General features: G+C 47.8%; 1 protein-coding gene across 6 annotated transcripts in view; it reads right to left on the reverse strand.

Annotated features, from left to right (window-relative positions):
• Nucleotides 1-19342, reverse strand: part of FBXO16 (F-box protein 16) — a 71350-nt gene that overhangs the window by 10267 nt on the left and 41741 nt on the right. Inside the window, exons 8-9 of one of the 6 annotated variants that reach the window (XM_084767211.1) lie at nucleotides 11339-11541; nucleotides 7844-8745 (exon numbers count right to left, since the gene is read on the reverse strand). In XM_084767211.1, the coding sequence (XP_084623337.1) occupies nucleotides 11371-11541 (171 nt within the window). In that variant the 3' untranslated portion in view covers nucleotides 7844-8745; nucleotides 11339-11370. Of the gene's footprint in view, nucleotides 1-7843; nucleotides 8746-10417; nucleotides 11542-12341; nucleotides 12368-19342 lie in introns of those variants that run through there. The other 5 variants (XM_084767214.1, XM_084767213.1, XM_084767212.1 and 2 more) reach the window with 5 other exon arrangements.

Raw genomic sequence — 19342 nt, forward strand, 5'->3', positions numbered from 1 at the left:
CACTTTAGTCTCAAAAGAGGCACAGGCTGGACCTAACCACAGAGAAATACTGAACGACTCTAAACTGAAGATAGCTGGCAAAAAACTAATAAATCAAGGCTGTGTACACACAGGTAATTGGAGGAACGGCTCAAGATTGACACATATGATAGCTGGGTGCAACATGTGACCTCCTACAAAGGACCTTACTGAGACCAAGTGTGGTTAAAAAAAAAAAAAAGCATGTCTATAATCATAGTATTTGGGAAGCTGAGGCAGGAATGTCAGCCTCTGGGACGTGCCAGGCCAGACTAGGCTATGAGACAAGCAAACAAACAACAGAAACTGAAACAAAATAAACCCCCAAACAAAAAAACCTTGAATAGGCTCAGGACCAAAGAATAAATAGGGGGTTAGAGAGATGGCTCAGTGGTTAAGAGCACTGACTCCTCTAGCAAAGGACCTGGGTTTGGTTCCCAGCACCAACACTGTGCCTCACAACCATTTGTAAAAGTTCTGATGGCATCTCTGGCCTTTGTGGGCATAGCACACGTGCAGACAAAACACTCACACACATAAGACAAAAATAAATCCTTAAGTCACCATCACAAACTCCCTCCCACATCAGCTTTTCCGGTAGCTCATGTCAGTAGAAAGTAGTGTGTTAGTCACCTAAACCTAAACCCCTGGGGGTGGTCTTCCACATTTCTCGTGTCCTTCTCACCCCTGGCCCTGAATCCTGCCAGTTCTGGTTTTGTAAAAATCTCTCTCACATACCCACCTGCCTTTTTAATTAAACCTCTAAACTCTTTATTAAAAAAAAAAAAAAAGATTCAGTCTAGCTCACGTAATTGTTTTAAGGAGGGTCTATAAAAGGAATGTGTATGCATTGTGTAGATAGACGGTCTGATTGCTGCGTTTCCAGTTTGGATTACAGCTACTTACCCCTGTAATCTCCTAGTTGGTTTTCTCAGCGCCCACCACCAACCTGTCCTGTATCCAGTTACCGGACTCATCTGTTTAAAAGCACTCGTTCATCCTTTGGGGAGCTTACTTCCCACGGTCCATGCCCAGGCTTAACCTGTGATTTCTGGGAACGTTGTGTTCTTTCAGTTGATTGAGGTGGTCTGCCCTCCTATCAGATGACTACAGACTGGGCCCCCATTTCCCAGAGAGAGGAAAGTTAATGGATCAAACTTGCTGGGGTTGAAAATGCTTCCCCACCCCCACTCTTGTTTTTCCCTTAGTAGTGACGATCCACTAGTGTTCATGGACTATAAAGCAAGTGGACCAGCAGCACATAAGTAATGAATATTTGGCAATAGCAGATTAATCTTCATTCTGAGGCTTGATTTCCTTCTGGGCATGTGTTAGCAGTTATGATTTTTGTAATTTGTGTCAATTATATAGTCAGTTTTCTTCTTGAAAACTATTCCTTTTTTTTTTTTTTTTTGAAGATAAAATGAAACATATCAAAATTTCATCGGGAACAAGTTATAGGACACATATATTCCAAATAAACACGAGAACAATGTAGCCAGGGCTTCTCCCACCTTTCTATCATCATTCTCCTTGACTTCAAAGTTCTCCAATCTATGTTCATATTTTCTGGGGGGGAGGTGTAGTTTAGGGTGTTGAATATGGTCTTCCTAGGTAGCCCTTGCTGGTCTGGAACTCTTTATGTAGATGATGCTGGACTTATTAAAAATATTGATGCTAGCCAAGTGTGGTGGCATATATCTTTAATCCCAACCTTTAGGAGACATATTGTAGGTGAATCCCAGTGAGTGCAAGGCTATGTATCTATCTAGAAATATATATATATATATATATATATATATATATATATATATATATATGTACACATGCATGCATGTATCTATCTATCTATCTATCTATCTATCTATCTATCTATCTATCTATCTATCCATGCATGCTAGGGGCTGATGAGGTAAGATGGCTTACCCTATTGAGGTGTTTGCCATGTAAGCTGGGTGACCTGAGTTCGGCCCATGGAATCTATGGTGGAATGAGAGAACCAATTTCCAAAAGTTGTCCTCTGACTTCTATTCACATGTATACACTGTAGCATGTGCAAGTGTGAGTTGATGGGCATGCACACACACACAAATAATTAAAATAATAATTTTATACAATAATAATTAAAAATGTTTTGAGGGGAAACTAGGCATGGTGGCACATTCCTGTAATCCCAAAACTCAGGGAGGCAGAGGCAGGCAGATCTCTGTGAGTTCGAGGGCAGCCTGGTCTACAAACCAAGTCCAGGACAGCCAGGGCTGCACAAAGAAACCCTGTCTCAAAAAATATATAACTAGATAAAATAAAATAAAGTTTTGATGTAAGAGCTCATTATGTGGCCTTGGCTACCTGGAACATGCTATGTAGATCAGCCTGGCCTCAAACTTACACGAGACCCCCTGGAGTGCGCCTCTGGAGTGCTGAGATTAAAGGTGTACATCACCATGCCCAGCTGAGACTATGTATCCTGAAGTAGAGTAATGCTAGAGTTTTGATGCTGATTGTGTCTTAAAGGCCCATGTGTTCAAGGCGTGGTCCCCACAGTGTACAGGTGGGAGGAGCAGCCTAGTGGGGGTGTTTGGGTCATTTGGAGCATGCCTTTGGTCCTCAAAGGGGGGGTGTGCCTGTGAGACCCCGACCTTTCTCTTCCTCACTTGTAAAGTTAGTGCTGAGGATCCACCCAAGAGCCTCCCGTCCAGTCTTCCTTTTCTGTCATCTTCCCAAGCTGTGAGGCGAGTGTTTCATGCTGCCATGTGCTTCCACCATCGTATGCTGCCTCATGATTGGCCCAAAGCAAGAGGGCCAATCATTTGTAGGCCAAAAATTCCAAAACTACAAACAAAACCAAACCCGTTCCCTTTATGAGTTAGTCATCTCAGGCATGTCCTCATAGCTGTAAACAGCTGACCAGCATGGGAATTATCTAGAAAATAAAATGAGCAGGACACAGAGGTGTGCGCACACAGGCAATAAAAAACGAAGAGGACAAAGGAGAAAGTTAGGAATCCTCTATCATGCTCTGTCACATTCCTTTGAGGAAGGTCTTTCCCTGAACCCAGATCTTGCCAGTTTCCAGCTAGGCTGGCAGCCAGCAAGTTCTAGAAAGCCTCCATCCCCTGCTGGCCGCTACCTAGCACTGGGGTTGCAGGCGTGCGCGCGCGCGCGCACACACACACACACACACACACACACACTCGCCCAGCTTTTTATGTGGGCACTGGAGATCCGAACTCAGGCCCTCGGTGCTTGCACCGTGAGCACTCTCATTCACTGAGCCACCTCCCTGGCCCAAACCCTCAATATTTTACCACACTCTACAAGTCTCTTGTGTAATAGTCTGAGAAATTCTCAAATTTTCTTTGCTCGGTTTGTCTCCGTTCCTTTCCATTATGGCAAATACATGACAGAAACAACCAGAGGGAGAGGAAGGCTGTTTTAGTTCGTGGCTTCAAACGGCTCAGTCCATCTTGGGAGGGAAGGCGTGGTGGAACAGGGATCAGACAGCAAGGCACCAAGCAGGCTTCCAAACCAGCTTGGGCTACACAGTGGATTCTAGGCTGTGTACCAAGACCTTGTCTCAGAATCTAAATAAGGACCCAAGAGATGGCTCAGTGGGGAAAGACACTTGCTGTTTAGCCCAAGGAGCTGAGATCTATGCCTGGAGCCCCCAGGGTCCTCTGCCGCCTTCTTCTTCTTCTTCTTCTTCTTCTTCTTCTTCTTCTTCTTCTTCTTCTTCTTCTTCTTCTTCTTTTTGTTTTTTTTGTTTTTGTTTTGTTTGTTTTTTGAGACAGAGTTTCTCTGTGTAGCCTTGGCTGTCCTGGACTTGCATTGTAGACAGGGATTCACCTGCCTCTGCCTCCTGCCTTCTGGGATTAAAAGTGTGAGCCTGGCTGTCCTTCTACATGCATACAAATGTAATTAAAAAACAAACAAACAAACAAAAAATGAGCTGGAGAGATGGCTCAGAGGTTGAGAGTACTGACTGCTCTTCCAGACGTCCTGAGTTCAATTCCCACCAACCGCATGGTGGCTCACAACCATCTATAATGTGATCTGATGTCCTTTTCTGGTGGGCATGCACACACGCAGGCAGAACATTGTATACATAATAAATAGAAGCATTTTAAAAAGCAAACAAACAAACAAACAAACTGATTTAGTCCAAGTGTCTCCAGACTATGCTGAGCACTGCCCTTTCTTTGGCCCGTGTCATGAAGACAGAACAGCTGTGCGAAGAGGTCTAAACAGAGAGACCTGCAAGTCCTGATCCCCAGGAAGTCCTGAAACCAACAAGAATGGCTTGTTTTTTCTTCTTAGTGTATATGTTTACATAATAATCCCTAGAAACGCACACCAGTGCTGGGTGGTGTGAAACCTCCTGTAATTGCAGGCTCTGAAGGCATAGACATAGCATTCCAGAGCAAGCTGGCTAACGGGACGAGAGCCGTATCAGTGAGTTCTGAGTTTGATTGCGAGACCCTGTCTCAATGAATAAAGAAGAAGAGGTTGGGGATGATTTTGGACTTCGACCTTGGGCTCTCACGTGCAGAGTTCACACACACACACACACACACACACACACACACACACACTCACACACAGACATTAGCCTACATGCAAGCAGCACAAACATGCATACACTCACACACATGCAGTACACACATATGCACACATGGGGTGAGGGAGACAGTAAGGCCCCTGAAGATCCCTGGTTGCTGAGTTGGAGGCAAAGACAGAACAGCCCAGAGTGGAAACGACTTGTAGGGAGGAAGTGAGGAGAGGGTCAGCACTGCAGCTACACACTTGGGAGTCATCACAGAATCTTTTTTTGGGGGGGATTGGGGGGCAGGTAGGGTCAAGACAGGGTTTCTCCATGTAGCCTTGGCTGTTCTGGACTCACTTTGTAGACCAGCCTAGTCTCGAGTTCATAGAGATCTGCCTGGCTCTGCCTGGGATTACAGGTATATGCCACCATACCTAGCTCATAACAGACTCTTTTTAAAAAAGATTTACTTATTTATGTAGTCAGTGTTCTGCCTACATATGTGCCTGCGTGCCAGAAGAGGGCAACAGATCTCATTATAGATGGTCATGAGCCACCATGTGGTTGCTGGGAGTTGAACTCAGGACCTTTGGAAGAACAACCAGTGCTCTTAACCTCTGAGCCATCTCTCTAGCCGTCACTGCAGACTCTTAAAGCCAACAGAGAAGGCAAAGGGGAGTCCTTAGAGGAAGCAGAGGGTCACTACCTGTGAGCTTAAGGGCAAGCCCCCAGTGGCAGGAGGGGAGGGGACTCTGGATTGGAGCGGTCAGTGGTGCCCGGGTTGAAACTAAGTGGGTCGATGGAGTGAGGAAATGGCTCTGACTCAACAACATCAAATGCTGCAGAGAGATGAGACAGGATAAAAATAGACGAGAGGCCATTGGAGGTGGCCAAAGGAGCCCCTCAGAGGAAAAGTATGTGAAAGGTGAGAGGGCAGTTTCCCCACAGTGAAGGCTGGGGCCACGTTTCCTAATTTAAGGAGGGCATATGCTGATGAACAGAAAAGGAAGACAGTGACTGACTCACTGCTATAAAAAAAGCAGAGGAACAAATAGTAGTTTTTGTTTTTTATTTTTTAATGTATTTATTATGTACACAGAGTTCTGCCTGCATGTACACCCGCAGGCCAGGAGAGGGCACCAGATCTCATTTTAGATGGCTATGAGCCATCATGTGGTTGCTGGGAGTTGAACTCAGGACCTTTGGAAGAGCAGCCAGTGCTCTTAACCTCTGAGCCATCTCTCCAGTCCCCTGCTTTGTTTTTTTCAAGATAGGTTTTCTCTGTGTTAGCCTTGGTTGTCCTGGACTCCCTTTGTAGACCAGGATGGCCTCGAACTCACAGCTATCCACATACCTCTGCCTCCGGAGAGCTGCAGTTTAAGGCATGCGCCACCACGCCCTGCTACAAATAGTATTCTAGAGTGTATGAGAAAGGGTAGAAAGTCACTGAGTGTGGTGGCACGCCTCTGAAATGCCAGCATTTGCAAAATGGAGGCAGGAGGATAAGTTCAAGGCCAGCCTCAGCTTCATAGGAAGTTTGATGCCAGCTTAGGTCACAATAAACTGCCTCACTCCTGCTCATGTGCCCCGGAATGACAGTATCTGAGATGAAAGACACATCCATGAGAGAGGCTAACTGAGAAAGCAGGCCCTGAGATGCTCCAGGAAGGCAAGGTCAGGATCAGGGTGGGGTGAGGTCCAGTGGTCCTGGCTTTATCTGTAGCCATGTCCTATCCCCTACTGACTTGGAGCTGCCTAGCTGAGAAGTTCTCTGTGAATTCCAGGCCAGTCTGGTTTACAAAATGAGTCCAGGATAGCCAAGGCTACACAGAGAAACCCTGTCTCAAAAACAAAACCAAACAAACAAACAAACAAGGCTTGAAGTGGGTGCTGGTATATACAGTCAAAGCTCTGAAAAAGCTCCTCCCAGAAGCTGGTGAAACAGCACATGGAAAGTGCTGGAACTTTGGAAGGAACCATATTGATCAGAAGGGGAGCCGCAGCCGAGACCTAGAAAAGACGGGAAGGAGCGCCCTCTAGCGTCCATTCTTTACTGGAGCTCGGAACTAACGAAGCCGGCTGAGAAACGCGAATTTCTCAATTTAGGATGGCATCCTGATGACAGTATTATTGTCAAACACCAGCCACGTGCCTGATGAGTAAAAGAAATGTGGAAATATTGAGTGAATGCGGGATCCTATGAAGGGTCCCCATCCTAGAGGGCAGGAAGATGAGGTTCGTACAGGGATGACTACAACAGAAGACGGATGGAGGACCGCGAAGATGTAAAATGAAGAATCAGAACTGGAAAGGACAGACATTAAGGTTCATGCGGGAATGGAAATGTCTGGTGTAGACACTTGAGATGACATTGGGCTTTCTTTGCAGTCTTCAATTTCATCTTTTCTCCCCCACTCTTTACGGCAGTCTAACCCCCTTTTTACAACAATCCCCTTTGCACATACACATAAAATATTTTAAAATATGAAAAACAAGAGAAGGAAGAAATTATCTAACAATTCCATTTTGTTGTTTGTTTGTTTGTTTGTTTGTAGACAGGGTGTCACTATTGTGACTCTGACTGTCCTAGTACTCACTATGTCGACCAGGCTGGCCTCAAACTCAGAGATCTGCCTGCCTCTGCCTCCCAAGTGCTGGGGTTAAAGGCGTGTGTGCAGCACCATGCACAGGCTATTCCAGTTCTTTTTGTTTGTTTGCTTGCTTGTTTTTTTTTTTTTCAAGACAGGGTTTCTCCGTGTAGCTTTGGCTGTCCTGGACTCCCTTTGTAGCCGAGGCTGGCCTCGAACTCACATCGATCCACCTGCCTCTGCCTCCCTAGTGCTGGGATTAGAGGTGTGCGCCACCACGCCCCGACCCGAGCACGAGCTCTAACCCTCCACGTCTCACACCGCATCTTCTCCACTCTGCTAGGAAGACCCTCTTTCTAGCCCAAATGCTGAATGAGGATCAATCCGAGGCAGAGCAGAAGTGAGGACTTATCCACTCAAGGAGGCAGCTGTGGCTCTGCTGGGGGTAGGGGGGGTCTCGGGTGGGGGGTGGGGGGTAAAGGGAGTGGCAGGAGGGAGGGTAACACCTGGGATGGGAAGAGCTGTTCTTTAGAGTCAAACCCCTTATAGCGACAGCCCAGGCCTGCTGTTCTGCAGTTGTTGCTTGGGCTTGCTACTTCATCCTAAATTCCCCAACTATAAAATGAGGGTGCTGGTCCCTCCCTCCTCCCCCCCCTCCTCCCCTCCCGCCCCCTCCCACTAAGGGTCCTGCGGAAACAAGAGTAGGCAAGTTGCTTCTGAACCCCGTACTTCCACGCAGGCTCGCCTTCCCCCTCACTGCTCCAGATGAGGCTGCAGCTCTCACAAGCTTCCCTCGCCCCTGGGATGTCCAATACAGTTGCACACCCAGCAAGATGCCTGCGGAGCCAGCGCGGGCTGCAGGGGAAGGAACTGTTTGTCTGCATTCCGGGGCAGGGTGGTGTGGGAAGGCCTTTCTAAACCACACTCATTACTTCCCCAGAGTTTTCCAATTGCCGATGCCAGGCACATGGGTGTCTCTCTCACTCAACCTTCTCTCTGTATCTCCAAGTCCTGCTGTGGCTCTGAGTCTATATCCGCCTAGTCCTTGATGACTCCCTCCCTCGAGTCAATTCACCAGCCCCCCTTCCCTGGAGAAAGGTGGGGGACCTCTGTGACGGGCCATCTTGTACACAGCCCCTCTTTCTAATTACCCAAGCACCAGAGCCTCCTATGTGCAAGTCTTCCTGGGTCGCTTCCTACGTCACAGTCCCTTATCAACTGTTCAGGACCCAGGGTGAAGCCCTGTCTTCCTGGCAGGAGCCTGCTTTGGTCAGCGCCTGTGAGAGAGGCTGTCCCCATTCCTCCCCTTTATTTTGTTTCGGCATATTAGGGAGAAATCACGAGCGCCACCCAAAGATGTCTCAAGTATGGCTTTGTTCCTGAGGCAAAACCGTCAGGGGTAGAGGAAGATGAGGCCACGTGGGCAGAGTTTTGAAATTTTAACCCATGACTTCAAGCCTATGCCACTCAGCCATCCAAGTTGGTGAAATAAAGCAGAGTCCGTGTTCCCTCTGCTTCAAGTGGAACAGCTGCCTGGCCAACTGAAGAAACAGAAGCGTCCACGAGGACACAGGCTCCAGGGAGAGGCCACCCTTCCTATGGGAAAGACACAAGATCTCAATGTGGAGGGTGCTTTAGTGTCACCCTAGGTGGTACAAGTGAAGTGATTATTACAGATCCTGTTCTGTCCCTACCCATCATGTGGACACTTCATTCTGTACCATCAGTCTGGGCCACTGTTCAAAACCAGTGTGTGTGTGTGTGTGTGTGTGTGTGTGTGTGTGTGTGTGTGTGTGTGTGTGTGTGTACACCTAGAAAGAATAGTCTGGTAGCACAGTTGATGACCGTGTTTGCCATCCTTTTCAATACTGCTCAACATACCTACAATAAACACCCTGCAGAGGAAGGATTTATTTTGGCTGCTGGCTTCAGAGTTTCAGTCCCTGGCCACTTGGCTTCATTAAATATGGGCCCGTGTATGACAGGGCGGAACAGCATGGGAGGAAACCAGAGCCGCTCACCCTTGTGCCAAACAGGGCAGAGAGTAAGACAGGAAGGGGCCAAAGACAAGACAGACCCTCCAAAGTATGAACGCTGAGACCTACTCCCTCCAACCAGTCCCCACCTCCTAAAAGCGCATTTGGTATAAACTCTGCAATGAATTAACTCACTGATGATGATGTCAGAACTCCATGATGCAGTCACCTCCCAGTGACTGGAATTGCCCCCTGGGGACCCATCCTCCAGCGCATCAGCCTCTGCGGGGTGGGGTTCCCTCATATTCAAACTTTCACAGCAAGCACTGTTTTTCCATACATCGGTCTACTTTACTTAGGGAACTGCACCCTAGAACAGTAGTTTCTGGGGCACCGAGATGGCTATGTACATACGTACGTAGGTAAGTGTTTAGTGTAGGAGGTAATGTTGCCAGGTAAGCCCACCAGAGACCACCACACAGAGTCGTTACTGCTGGCCAGTGGCTGCACAGGGAACTTGCCCAAATCATGCCGCCCCCAAGCTTACAGGCCTTTGTCTTTATGCACAAAAACCCTATTCTGTTTGCCACACTTTAGTTAGCAAGAAGCAGAACTGCAGAAGCCAAAAAGCAACGTTAGCACATTTAGGGGCTTTCCCGGAACTATGGCCTAGGTCGTCTTCTTTTTTTTTGAATATTTTTTTATTTAATTTTAATTTATGTGCGTTGGTGTCAGATCTTGGCGTTACAGACAGTTGTGAGCCGCCATGTAGGTGCTGGGAATTGAACCCTGGTCCTTTGGAAGAGCCGACGGTGCTTGTAACCACTGAGCCGTCTCTCCAGCCCCTGGCCTAGGTCTTTGTTTCCATGTTGACAGGCGGTAGGGCCTACATGCTAGCTTTTAAGATCAGAATGGTGCCTCTGAGACGGCGTCCATTGTGTTAAGGTCTAGGAGCCTGTCACAGTAGCACTCATGTCTTTGTGGCTAAGTGTTCTGTTTTCCAGTTACTCCAAGGCTCTTTTAAACTGCTTGAATGCCAACTGTAACTCCTCCAGACACGTGTCCTACTATTATTGGGGTGGGAGGCTGGTGTGTATGTGTGTGTGTGTGTGTGTGTGTGTGTGTGTGTGTGTGTGTGTGTGTGTGTGTGTGTAGGCTGGGGCACACCTTTCAGGAGTTAGTTCTCTCCTTCCACCATGGGTCCCGAGGACTGAACACAGGTTGGGTTGTCAGGCTTATACAGGAAATGCTCTCACCGGCTGAGCCATCTCACTTGTCCCAGCCCCGTATTCTTTTCCTCCTCACCGCTGGTTATTTTCCATGGACCAACCCAGACTCACTGCTCAGCCTTGCCAGCTCTGCTCTTTTGCCTAGGGGGGGCTGGCAGCTAAGGGCTCAACCACACGTATCTTCGCCTCTACTTCCAGATGGGTTTTGCCAGGAGTGTGCTGAGAGAGAAGAGTTGGGTATCAGCCTTCCCTCCCCACCCTCCTCTGCCACCTCCAACACATCCTGTCTGCCAGCCTCCCTCCCAAGGCCACAGCAGCAACTGGATTCTAAGACTTCCACTCTCCCTGTTCCCTTCATCTCTTATCAGCCCTAAGGTTGCTGGGCTAACGGTTCTTGCTGCAGCCAGTTCTAGCGGCTCCAGCATCCTATCTTGATTCTCCCAATCCTGCCCCATGGCAAGCGGTGCTGGCTGAACCATCTCCCCTACAAACCCACATGCTGAACTCCTAACTCTCGGGATCTCGGAACGAGCCTGCATTTGACTCGGCAGAGACTCACATAAAGACAGGGAGAAGATGACCCCTGGAGAGAGACCGCGGCGTCACTTGCTGACACATCACCTCAGACTTCCAATATTCAGACTGTGAGCTAATACATTTCTGTCGTTGAAACCTCTCGGTCTGTGCTACAAACCCAACACCCTAAGCATCTCCTTTATCAACCACTCAAGGAGCCCCGGGGGTGCCATTCCCTTTGGGGACCCCAACTCTCCCAGTATTACCAATAAGTCCATCAGACATGCCTTTACCAAACCCCAGGTATCTACCACCGTATTTCCAAGGTTCTGCATTGGTGCCCATTTCTGCCATTTATTCTCTTCTCCTCAGATTCACAGGCTCACAGGACCATTCACAACAAGGTACTTAACCAAGCGAGTTTACTGGAGGGCCTAGCAGGATCCGACTCTCAGCTGTGAAGAATACCTTGTCGTTTCTAGAAAAGTCCTTTTCCATCCTCAAATCAGCTTTGACTCTGGAGCCTCTGAGGGGGGGTGGCTGACCCCTGGGCGTCTCTGAAGGTGCTCCACAAAATTCTTACTTGCTGTTTCAGGATCTGAGGGATCCACTGGCAGATGAAGAGGCCAGGCGAGACGAACTGGAACTTTTGGAAGGGAACTCAGGGACATCTAGGGAAGAAAAAGTGTCATTAGAGGGAAGGGTATTAAAGCACCAAAGGAAGCCACACAATTAAACTTCTTAAAATGATGTGATGTGACGTGATGCGGTCCCTAAGGTAGATGGAGACTTCTGACATTTCCCAGTCCCTTCTTCTACACTGCTCCCATGCAGTCTTCACTCTGAACTACAACTAGTAAGACAAGCATTCACAAACTCGTGTGCGTGTTCTGCAAGTGTGCATGCATGCACATGACAACACTGAGTTCATTCCTCGAGAGCTATCCACCTTGGTTTTTTTGTTTGTTTGTTTGTTTTTTGTTTTGTTTTGTTTTTGTTTTTTTTTTGATACAGAGTCTCTCAGTGGTCTGGGGCTCATCAATTAGGCCAGACTGGTCAGTGAGCCCCAGGGATCTGCCTGTCTCCTACATGCTGAGATTATTAGCACACACCACCATACCTTACTTTTTACATGGGTACCAGGGGTGGGGGTGTCAAAATCAGGTCCTCATGCTCGCAAGGCAAGCACTTTACGGACTGAGCCATCATCTCTCCAGTCCCCGCCACACTTTTAAACCTCAAGAAAACCACAAAAGAGAAAGGGAGGGAGGGGGAGGGGTACCCACAATCTCCATTTCACAAGTAGATGAAAGGGAGGAACAAGCTATAGCTGCAGCCACACAGCTCAGCTTTGTTGCAAGTGGCTCTGAAGACCCCTGCACCTTAGCCCAGGGAGCGCCACTCTACCAATCAGCATGCACCCCTTCTAACAAGGCAAATGGCCCAGGGTAAAGACCCAACCCCAACTCACGGTGACAACAGATCTCTCCTTGACATCTGGCCGTGTGCAGGAAATGGAAGAAGGGAGAGCAGAGAGTGAAAAGATAAGGCGATCTGAGCTTCAGGCAGGAGAGGGGGAAGTGCTTCATAAAGCCTGCCTTTGTAGCCAGGCACTCGGGAGACAGAGGCAGGCAGATCTCTGTGGATCTGGGGCCAGATTGGTCTACATAGTGAGACCCTATCTCAAATAATTAAGCTTAATTAAATTAAATTAAACTTAAAAAACGTTTGCCCTTGGGGGATGGAGAGATGGCTCAGAGGTTAAGAGCGCTGACTGTTCTTCCAGAGGTCCTGAGTCCAATTCCCAGCAACCACATGGTGGCTCACAACCATCTATAATGTGATCTGGTGCCCTCTTCTGGCCTGCAGGTGTACATGCAGGCAGAGCACTGTATACATAATCAATCAATCAATCAATCAATCAATCTTTAAAAAAAAAGTTTGCCCTTGAGCCAAGCATGGTGGTATAAATCTATAATACCAGCTGCCTGAATTTAGAGGAAGGAGGAGGCTGCTGAAAAGTTCAGGCCAGCCTGGGATACATTGTTCTAGGCTGCAGGACTCAAAACATAACAAACATAAAACACAGCAGCCACAGCACCCTCAGCCCCGCACCTCTACTCCATCTTGGCAAGCAAGGGGCAGATCACTTGAAATCATTAATCCATCTTCTGCCCTGACTTGTGTACGCAGGCTTCCTCTCAATCTTAGAAAATCTCACTCTTTCTTCTCATTGATTCAGAAACCAGTGGTTGCTGTAACTTGCTCTCCCCTCAGCTAACTTGCCCTGTCACTGTCCCTCAAGGATGCGCTGTGTGGAAACGGTCCTGCCCCATACCTCTGACCTGCCTGAATTTCTAACAGCTAACTCATCCTTCAAGGTCGGCCTCTCCTAGAAGTGCCAATGATCCCCCTGCCTCTGCCTCCCCAGTGCTGGGATTACAGGCATGTTTGACGACCTCACCTGGAGATTCTAATTATTACACTTGGGTTCACACACGTGTACATGCGGAGGCCAGAGGTTAACATCACATGTTTTCCTCAATTGCTCTCCACCTTGATTTCTGAGGAATGGTCTCTTGTTGGCTTGGAACTTGTTGGTGCAGCTGGACTGGCTGTCCAGAAAGCACCACTCTTGTCTGTGTCTCCCCAGAGCGGGGGTTATGGGCATGCTGGGATTGTGGATACATGCCACCATGGTCCTTGGTTGGGTATCAAACTCAGGTCCTCACGCTCGCATGGTAAACGTTTTATTGACTGAGCCATCTCCTTAGCCTTGTTGTTGTGTTTTGGGATAAGATGTCTCTGGGCGGCCCACGCTAGCCTTGAACTTGCAGCAATCTAACTGCTTCTGCCTCAAGAGCTGGGATTGCACAAGCCTGCCTATCTCAAATGCTTTCATCTTCTGGGGTTTCCCCATCAGCGGGAGCCCAGAATATCACTGGGTCCTCCATCTTGCCCTTGACTGCTTGCTCTTGTGCACCAGTGTTTATCTCTGTGTCTTGGTCTGCCTGCCTGCAAAGCAGGAATCTTGCTCTTCACTGTTTCTACAGAGGCTGTCTACAGATGTCCAAAATATATTGGATGGTGATTTTTTTTTCCAGCGTAGACAAAACCAGGACTGAAGTAGCAAGTAGGTAAGTTCAAAGGGTCAAAGGGTCAGCATTGAGGGTGGGGGCAGGGGGAATGAGAGCATACAGCCTCCTACCCCTCTCCCTCACTTGATCGTTTGTTTGATGCTTTCAGTGTTGTTTTAGAATCACTGGAGAGGCTGGTCTGCTCATGCAGGCCTGTGATCCGAGTTCCTCATGAGGCTGAGGCAGGAAGGTTAAAATTCAAAGCCTACTTGGGCTACAGAAAAAATTCTAGGTCAGCCTGGGCAACTTAGCTAAACCTTGTCTCAAAATGAAAAATAAAGTTGGGTGTGGCGCTGTACACATTCAATCCCCGCACTCAGGAGGCAGAGGCAGAGGCAGATGGAACTTTGTGAGTTTGAGGCCTGCCTGGTCTACAGAGTAAGTTCCAAGATATCCGGGCTGTTACACAGATAAACACTGCCTCAAAAACAAAAGCAAAAACCAAAACAGAGGGGAGGGGGAGGGAGGGAAGGAGGAAGGGAGAGAGAGAGAGACAGAGAGAGAGAGAGAGACATAGAGAGAGAGAGAGACAGGGACAGAGACAGAGACAGAGCGCACTCAGTGATAGAATACTTGCTGAGCACATGAGAGGCTCTGGGTTAAATCCTCAAGACCAGTAAATAAATCTAAACAAAAGGGGAAGCGGCTGGTTCAATGGCTCAGAGGTTAAGAGCACTGTCTGCTCTTCAAAAGGTCCTGAGTTCAATTCCCAGCAGCCACATGGTGGCTCACAACCATCTATAAGGAGATCTGGCGCCCTCTTCTGGTGTGCAGGTGTACATGCAAGCAGAATACCGTCTACATAAAAATAAATAAATAAATCTAAATCTTCAACACCACAAAAATGAAAACACAAACAAACAAACCAACCATAGAACCATAGAGCAATTGTTTCCAGGTGTCTTCAGATTCACATAAGGCGAGAGAATAAACTGGAATGTCCCCTTGTGCCCCGCCAGGAACAACACAAAGTGCTGCCTGTTGACGGAGGACAAGGCCTGGCTCTCATGATAGCAAGCCCAGGCTTGTCTCCCCTCACCTGTAACACTTTCAGCTTTAATCCTATTACTGAGCCCTGCTTATCTGTCACTGAATTTGAGGAACCCTTTGCTCCGGAGCCCCAGGCAGCCACAGGCCTGGGCAGGCTCTTTGCCGCTCTCCTTCTTCATGGTGGCATGTCCCAGGGGCTCCCACGGCCTTGCTCCCTCATGGTAGCTGTCACCACCTGTCCAGACTGTTGCTTTTCCTGCTGAGAGCAGCTCTGGGAAGCTAGTTTTCTTTCTTTTTTGGTTTTTCAAGACAAGGTTTCTCTGTGTAGCCTTGACTATGCTGGACTCGCTTTGTTGACCAGGCTGGCCTCGAACTCACAGTAATCCACTCGCCTCTGCCTTCCAAGGGCTGGCATTAAAGATGTGCGCCGCCACCACCCAACCTTTTAAATGTGCAGCCCAGGCTGGCCTCGAACTCCTGACCCTCCTGCCTCCGCCTCCTTTAGTAAATCCTACCGGCTGGCATGAGCCACCACAACCAGCAAAGCTGCTTCTCTTATGTTTATTCTTCTTCTTGTCCCAGGAAACAGCTACAGACCCTCTTGGTGTAAAACTGGATTTTTGTTTTTCTATTTTTTTTTTTTAGGTGTGTATATGTAAGTGCACATGGGTGTGCGAGTGTGCATACATGTGGGTGCAAGTAGGTGCGTGTGGATGGATGTCCATGTGGAAGCCAGAGGGCAACCTTCAGTGTCTTTTCTCGGGAGTCGTGCCTCTTGTTTTCTGAGACAAGACCTCTCAGTGGCCTAGAACTTGCCTACAAGAGAGGCCAGGGAGCCCCACTGATCTGCTTGTCTTCACCCCCCAGTGTCCACCACCATGACCATCCCCCCAACACACACACACACACATACCTTACACAGGTGCTGGGGACCAAGCTCAGGCCCTCATGTATATGAGGCAAGCACTCTACCAACACAGCCATCTCCCCAGACATAGTTTAAGACTTTCGTGTCTGCTTTTTATTGGTGTGTGTGTGTGTGTGTGTGTGTGTGTGTGTGTGTGTGTGTTAGAGGCACTGTAGCCCAGGCTGGCTTGGAACTTTACCAATATAGCACAGACTAGTCTCAAACTCATAGCAATCCTCCTGCTTCAGCTTCCCCAGGGATTACAGGCATGAGCCTTAAGACCTAAGCGAAAACCAGGGAAGATATATAAAGGAAGGGAAACCTTAGAGGCTGGGCCTTGGTCTGCAACGTCTGACTGTTGTTGAGATGATAACTAGAAATGTCCCTCATCCCAACACCAGGGCTCCCCAAACCTTCTGCTTCCTGTTGATTTTTTTGCTACCTTGCCACGAGCTCCCCAAAATGCCTACCTTCTCAAACGGAAAATTTCAGGAAGGTGACAGAACTCCTAATTTCAAGTGGTTCATTTGAGCCCTAAACACTTGAGAGGTTGACTCTGTTCTCACTAACCCTCCATCCGACACAGGACAGTTTCCCTAACAAGCATCTCCAACAGGGCCTCTGAGATTTTGCTCCCTCTCTGTAGAATAGAGTTTTTTTTCCCCAAAGGCTACTTTTCTGCATAATTTAATATTCAAAAGATGAGAAAGGGCTCAATGAACCACCCCCCATCCATGGTCCATAGTCCCCCTTAAAAGGCCAAAATAATGTGTTCAATCACACATGTTCACAATAGATATAAGTGCAAATGTACACTGCACATAAAATGCAATCATTGCTCCTGGGAACAAGCATGCACATGCTCACACACCGCACACGTGTCAACACACCGACATAAAGTTGGATATTGTTTCTTGCTTTCAAAAACATCTTTGTTTCTTCTTTGACAATTTCATAATGCACATAATTTATTTTAACCATATTCACCCTCAGTAACCCCTCCTACTCCCTCTGAACCTGTTTTCCCCAGTTAAGTCTTCATAGTTTTTACATTTTTATTAGTACAACTCTCCAAACTTAGTGTTCATTGGAATATGGGCAACTTACCACTGAAGAAAAATGACTCCCACTCCCCACAGCAGCCATCAATGCCAACAGCTCTTTAGCTAGAGCTGGGACTGTGAGAGCCCATCCCCCACCCCCCTCCCCCATCCCCCTCCTCCCTCCTCCACGGGGTGTTGAGTGGCTCCTTCTTGTGTGGATCTTGCGCAGCTAACCGCAGCTGCTCTAAGTTTGGCCTTCCGACAGTAGAACTGCCTGATTTGGCCTACCTCCTGGGCAGCTGGAACCTAGCTCATCACAACTGGATCTACTTCCCGGCTTACATTCCCTTGTCAGTTCTGGCTCGTACGTTTCAGACCTCCCCTGAGTGGCTCACCTGGAGACCCACAAGTCCCTCTAACCTGCTATGTCTGCTGAATTCCTGGCCTCAATGAGTGAACACTGCTACAGTTCCCCACCCCAGACACTTAATTATTTCTTCCTCAGCTGGGAGCTCGCTCCCTCTAGCCTGTAGACCACCTGAGGTAGGAACTGTGTCTTGTCCTGGCTGTGTCCCTAGTGCCTAGTGCAATGCCCGCAAAATACTTGTTGAATCAGTGACAGCCATGCCAGTGGCTCCTCCTTTTAGTATAGGACAATGGCTGCAGCAGGTAGACCCTGAAATAAGGACAGAAAATGCTGGTGGTGATAGGCTGGATGCTGGAAAAGTGGGTGCAAGGACCCAGTGCCGAAGCTGAGAGACCTAAGAAACAGTAGTGTCCTACAGAAGTGGTAAGCAGGAAACACCCTGCATGAATAAGCTGGTAAACCAACCTGCATTTTTCATCCTATAGTTGATTTTTTAAAATGTTCATGTTAGCTGGGCATGGTGGTAACACCTTTAGTCCCAGCACTCGGGAAGCAGAGGCAGGCAGATCTCTGTGAGTTCAAGGCCAGCCTGGTCTACAAAGAGAGTCCAGGACAGCCAGGGCTCTGTATAACAAAGAAACCCTGTCTCAAACAAACAAACAAACAAACAAATGTTCATGTTATATGTAGCCAATTGGAAACAATCAGCCATATGAACAGCATCATTGAATAAGCCCAGGGATCAGTCAGGAGAGTTAGGTAAAGCACTCCGTGAGAACGGAGAGTAAGGAAGTGCAGTCCTAAGGCCAGTGTGCAAGGTGTGCCTGTAGCTCCTCCAGAAAACAAATGGCCATCAATTTAAGGGCCTGCACTTCTGTAATGTGGAAAAGAAAAGAAAGTGGCAGAGCCAGGCACAGGCGCGTGCCTACAGTCCCAACACGTGGTGAGCTAAAGCAGGAGGCACACTGGAGTCCACTGGTTTGAGGCTAATAATGAGATCCCATGTCAGAGAGGTAGGGGCAGAAGGCCTCAGCACCTCCTTCAGCGTCTAGGAAGCATGGCGCTTCCATGTGACTCCTAGTTCAGGTGATAAATAACACTGTGTCTAAATGGGGATGATGATGATGATGATGATGATGACGACGACGATGATGATGACCATGATGATTTAACCCAGATGATCTAAGCACTGGCTGGTGACCCTCAGTGGAGATGAAGGCTCACTGAATAAGGGGTTCTCACTCCTCCCGGGGCAGGATCTATGAGGGGCGATGGCTGAGCTGTGTTCTGCCTGCTATTCTGTAAGGAGGGCACCTGCCCTGTGGCTGTGGAGTCCAGAAACTGCTCAGGCCCATCTGCTCAGGAGCCTCCTTTGGTCAGCACCTAGGAAAGGCTCTCCCTGTTCCTCCTCTTTGTTTTGTTTCTGCATATTAGGGAGAAATCACCAGAGCCACGCCACACAAAAATGCCTCAAGCATGGCTTTGTTCTAGGTTTCCTGAGGCAAAGCTGTCAGCTGCAGAGGAAGATGAGGCAACGTAGCCAGAGTTTTGAAATTTAACCCAAGACTTCAAGTCCATGCCACTCAGCCATCCAAGTTAGTGAAACAAAGTAGATATGTTGCAAAATATACACAGGCCATATAACCCTGGCAGTGTGCTGACTCTTACTTTAAAACATCCACGTCTTAGCACATGAGCTTCTAGTAGATTTTCAAAAAAGCCCATTTTATCAAATGCTACACACAAATACACACAATGCACACACACAAATACACATATACATACATAAATATATAACACATATATAAATACACATTTACACACACAATACACATGCATATACAAATATACATATACAAACATAAACACACGTAAATCCTTACAATATACAAATACATGCAACACACACACACAAATCAACACGTACACACATATATACACATATACATGTACATTAACACAATACATACATACATATATATGCACACATAAAAGCATACATGCCCACAAATATACATATATACATAC

The sequence above is a fragment of the Acomys minous genome, assembly GCF_964271855.1.
Source record: "Acomys minous genome assembly, chromosome: 18".
Classification (NCBI taxonomy): domain Eukaryota; kingdom Metazoa; phylum Chordata; class Mammalia; order Rodentia; family Muridae; genus Acomys; species Acomys minous.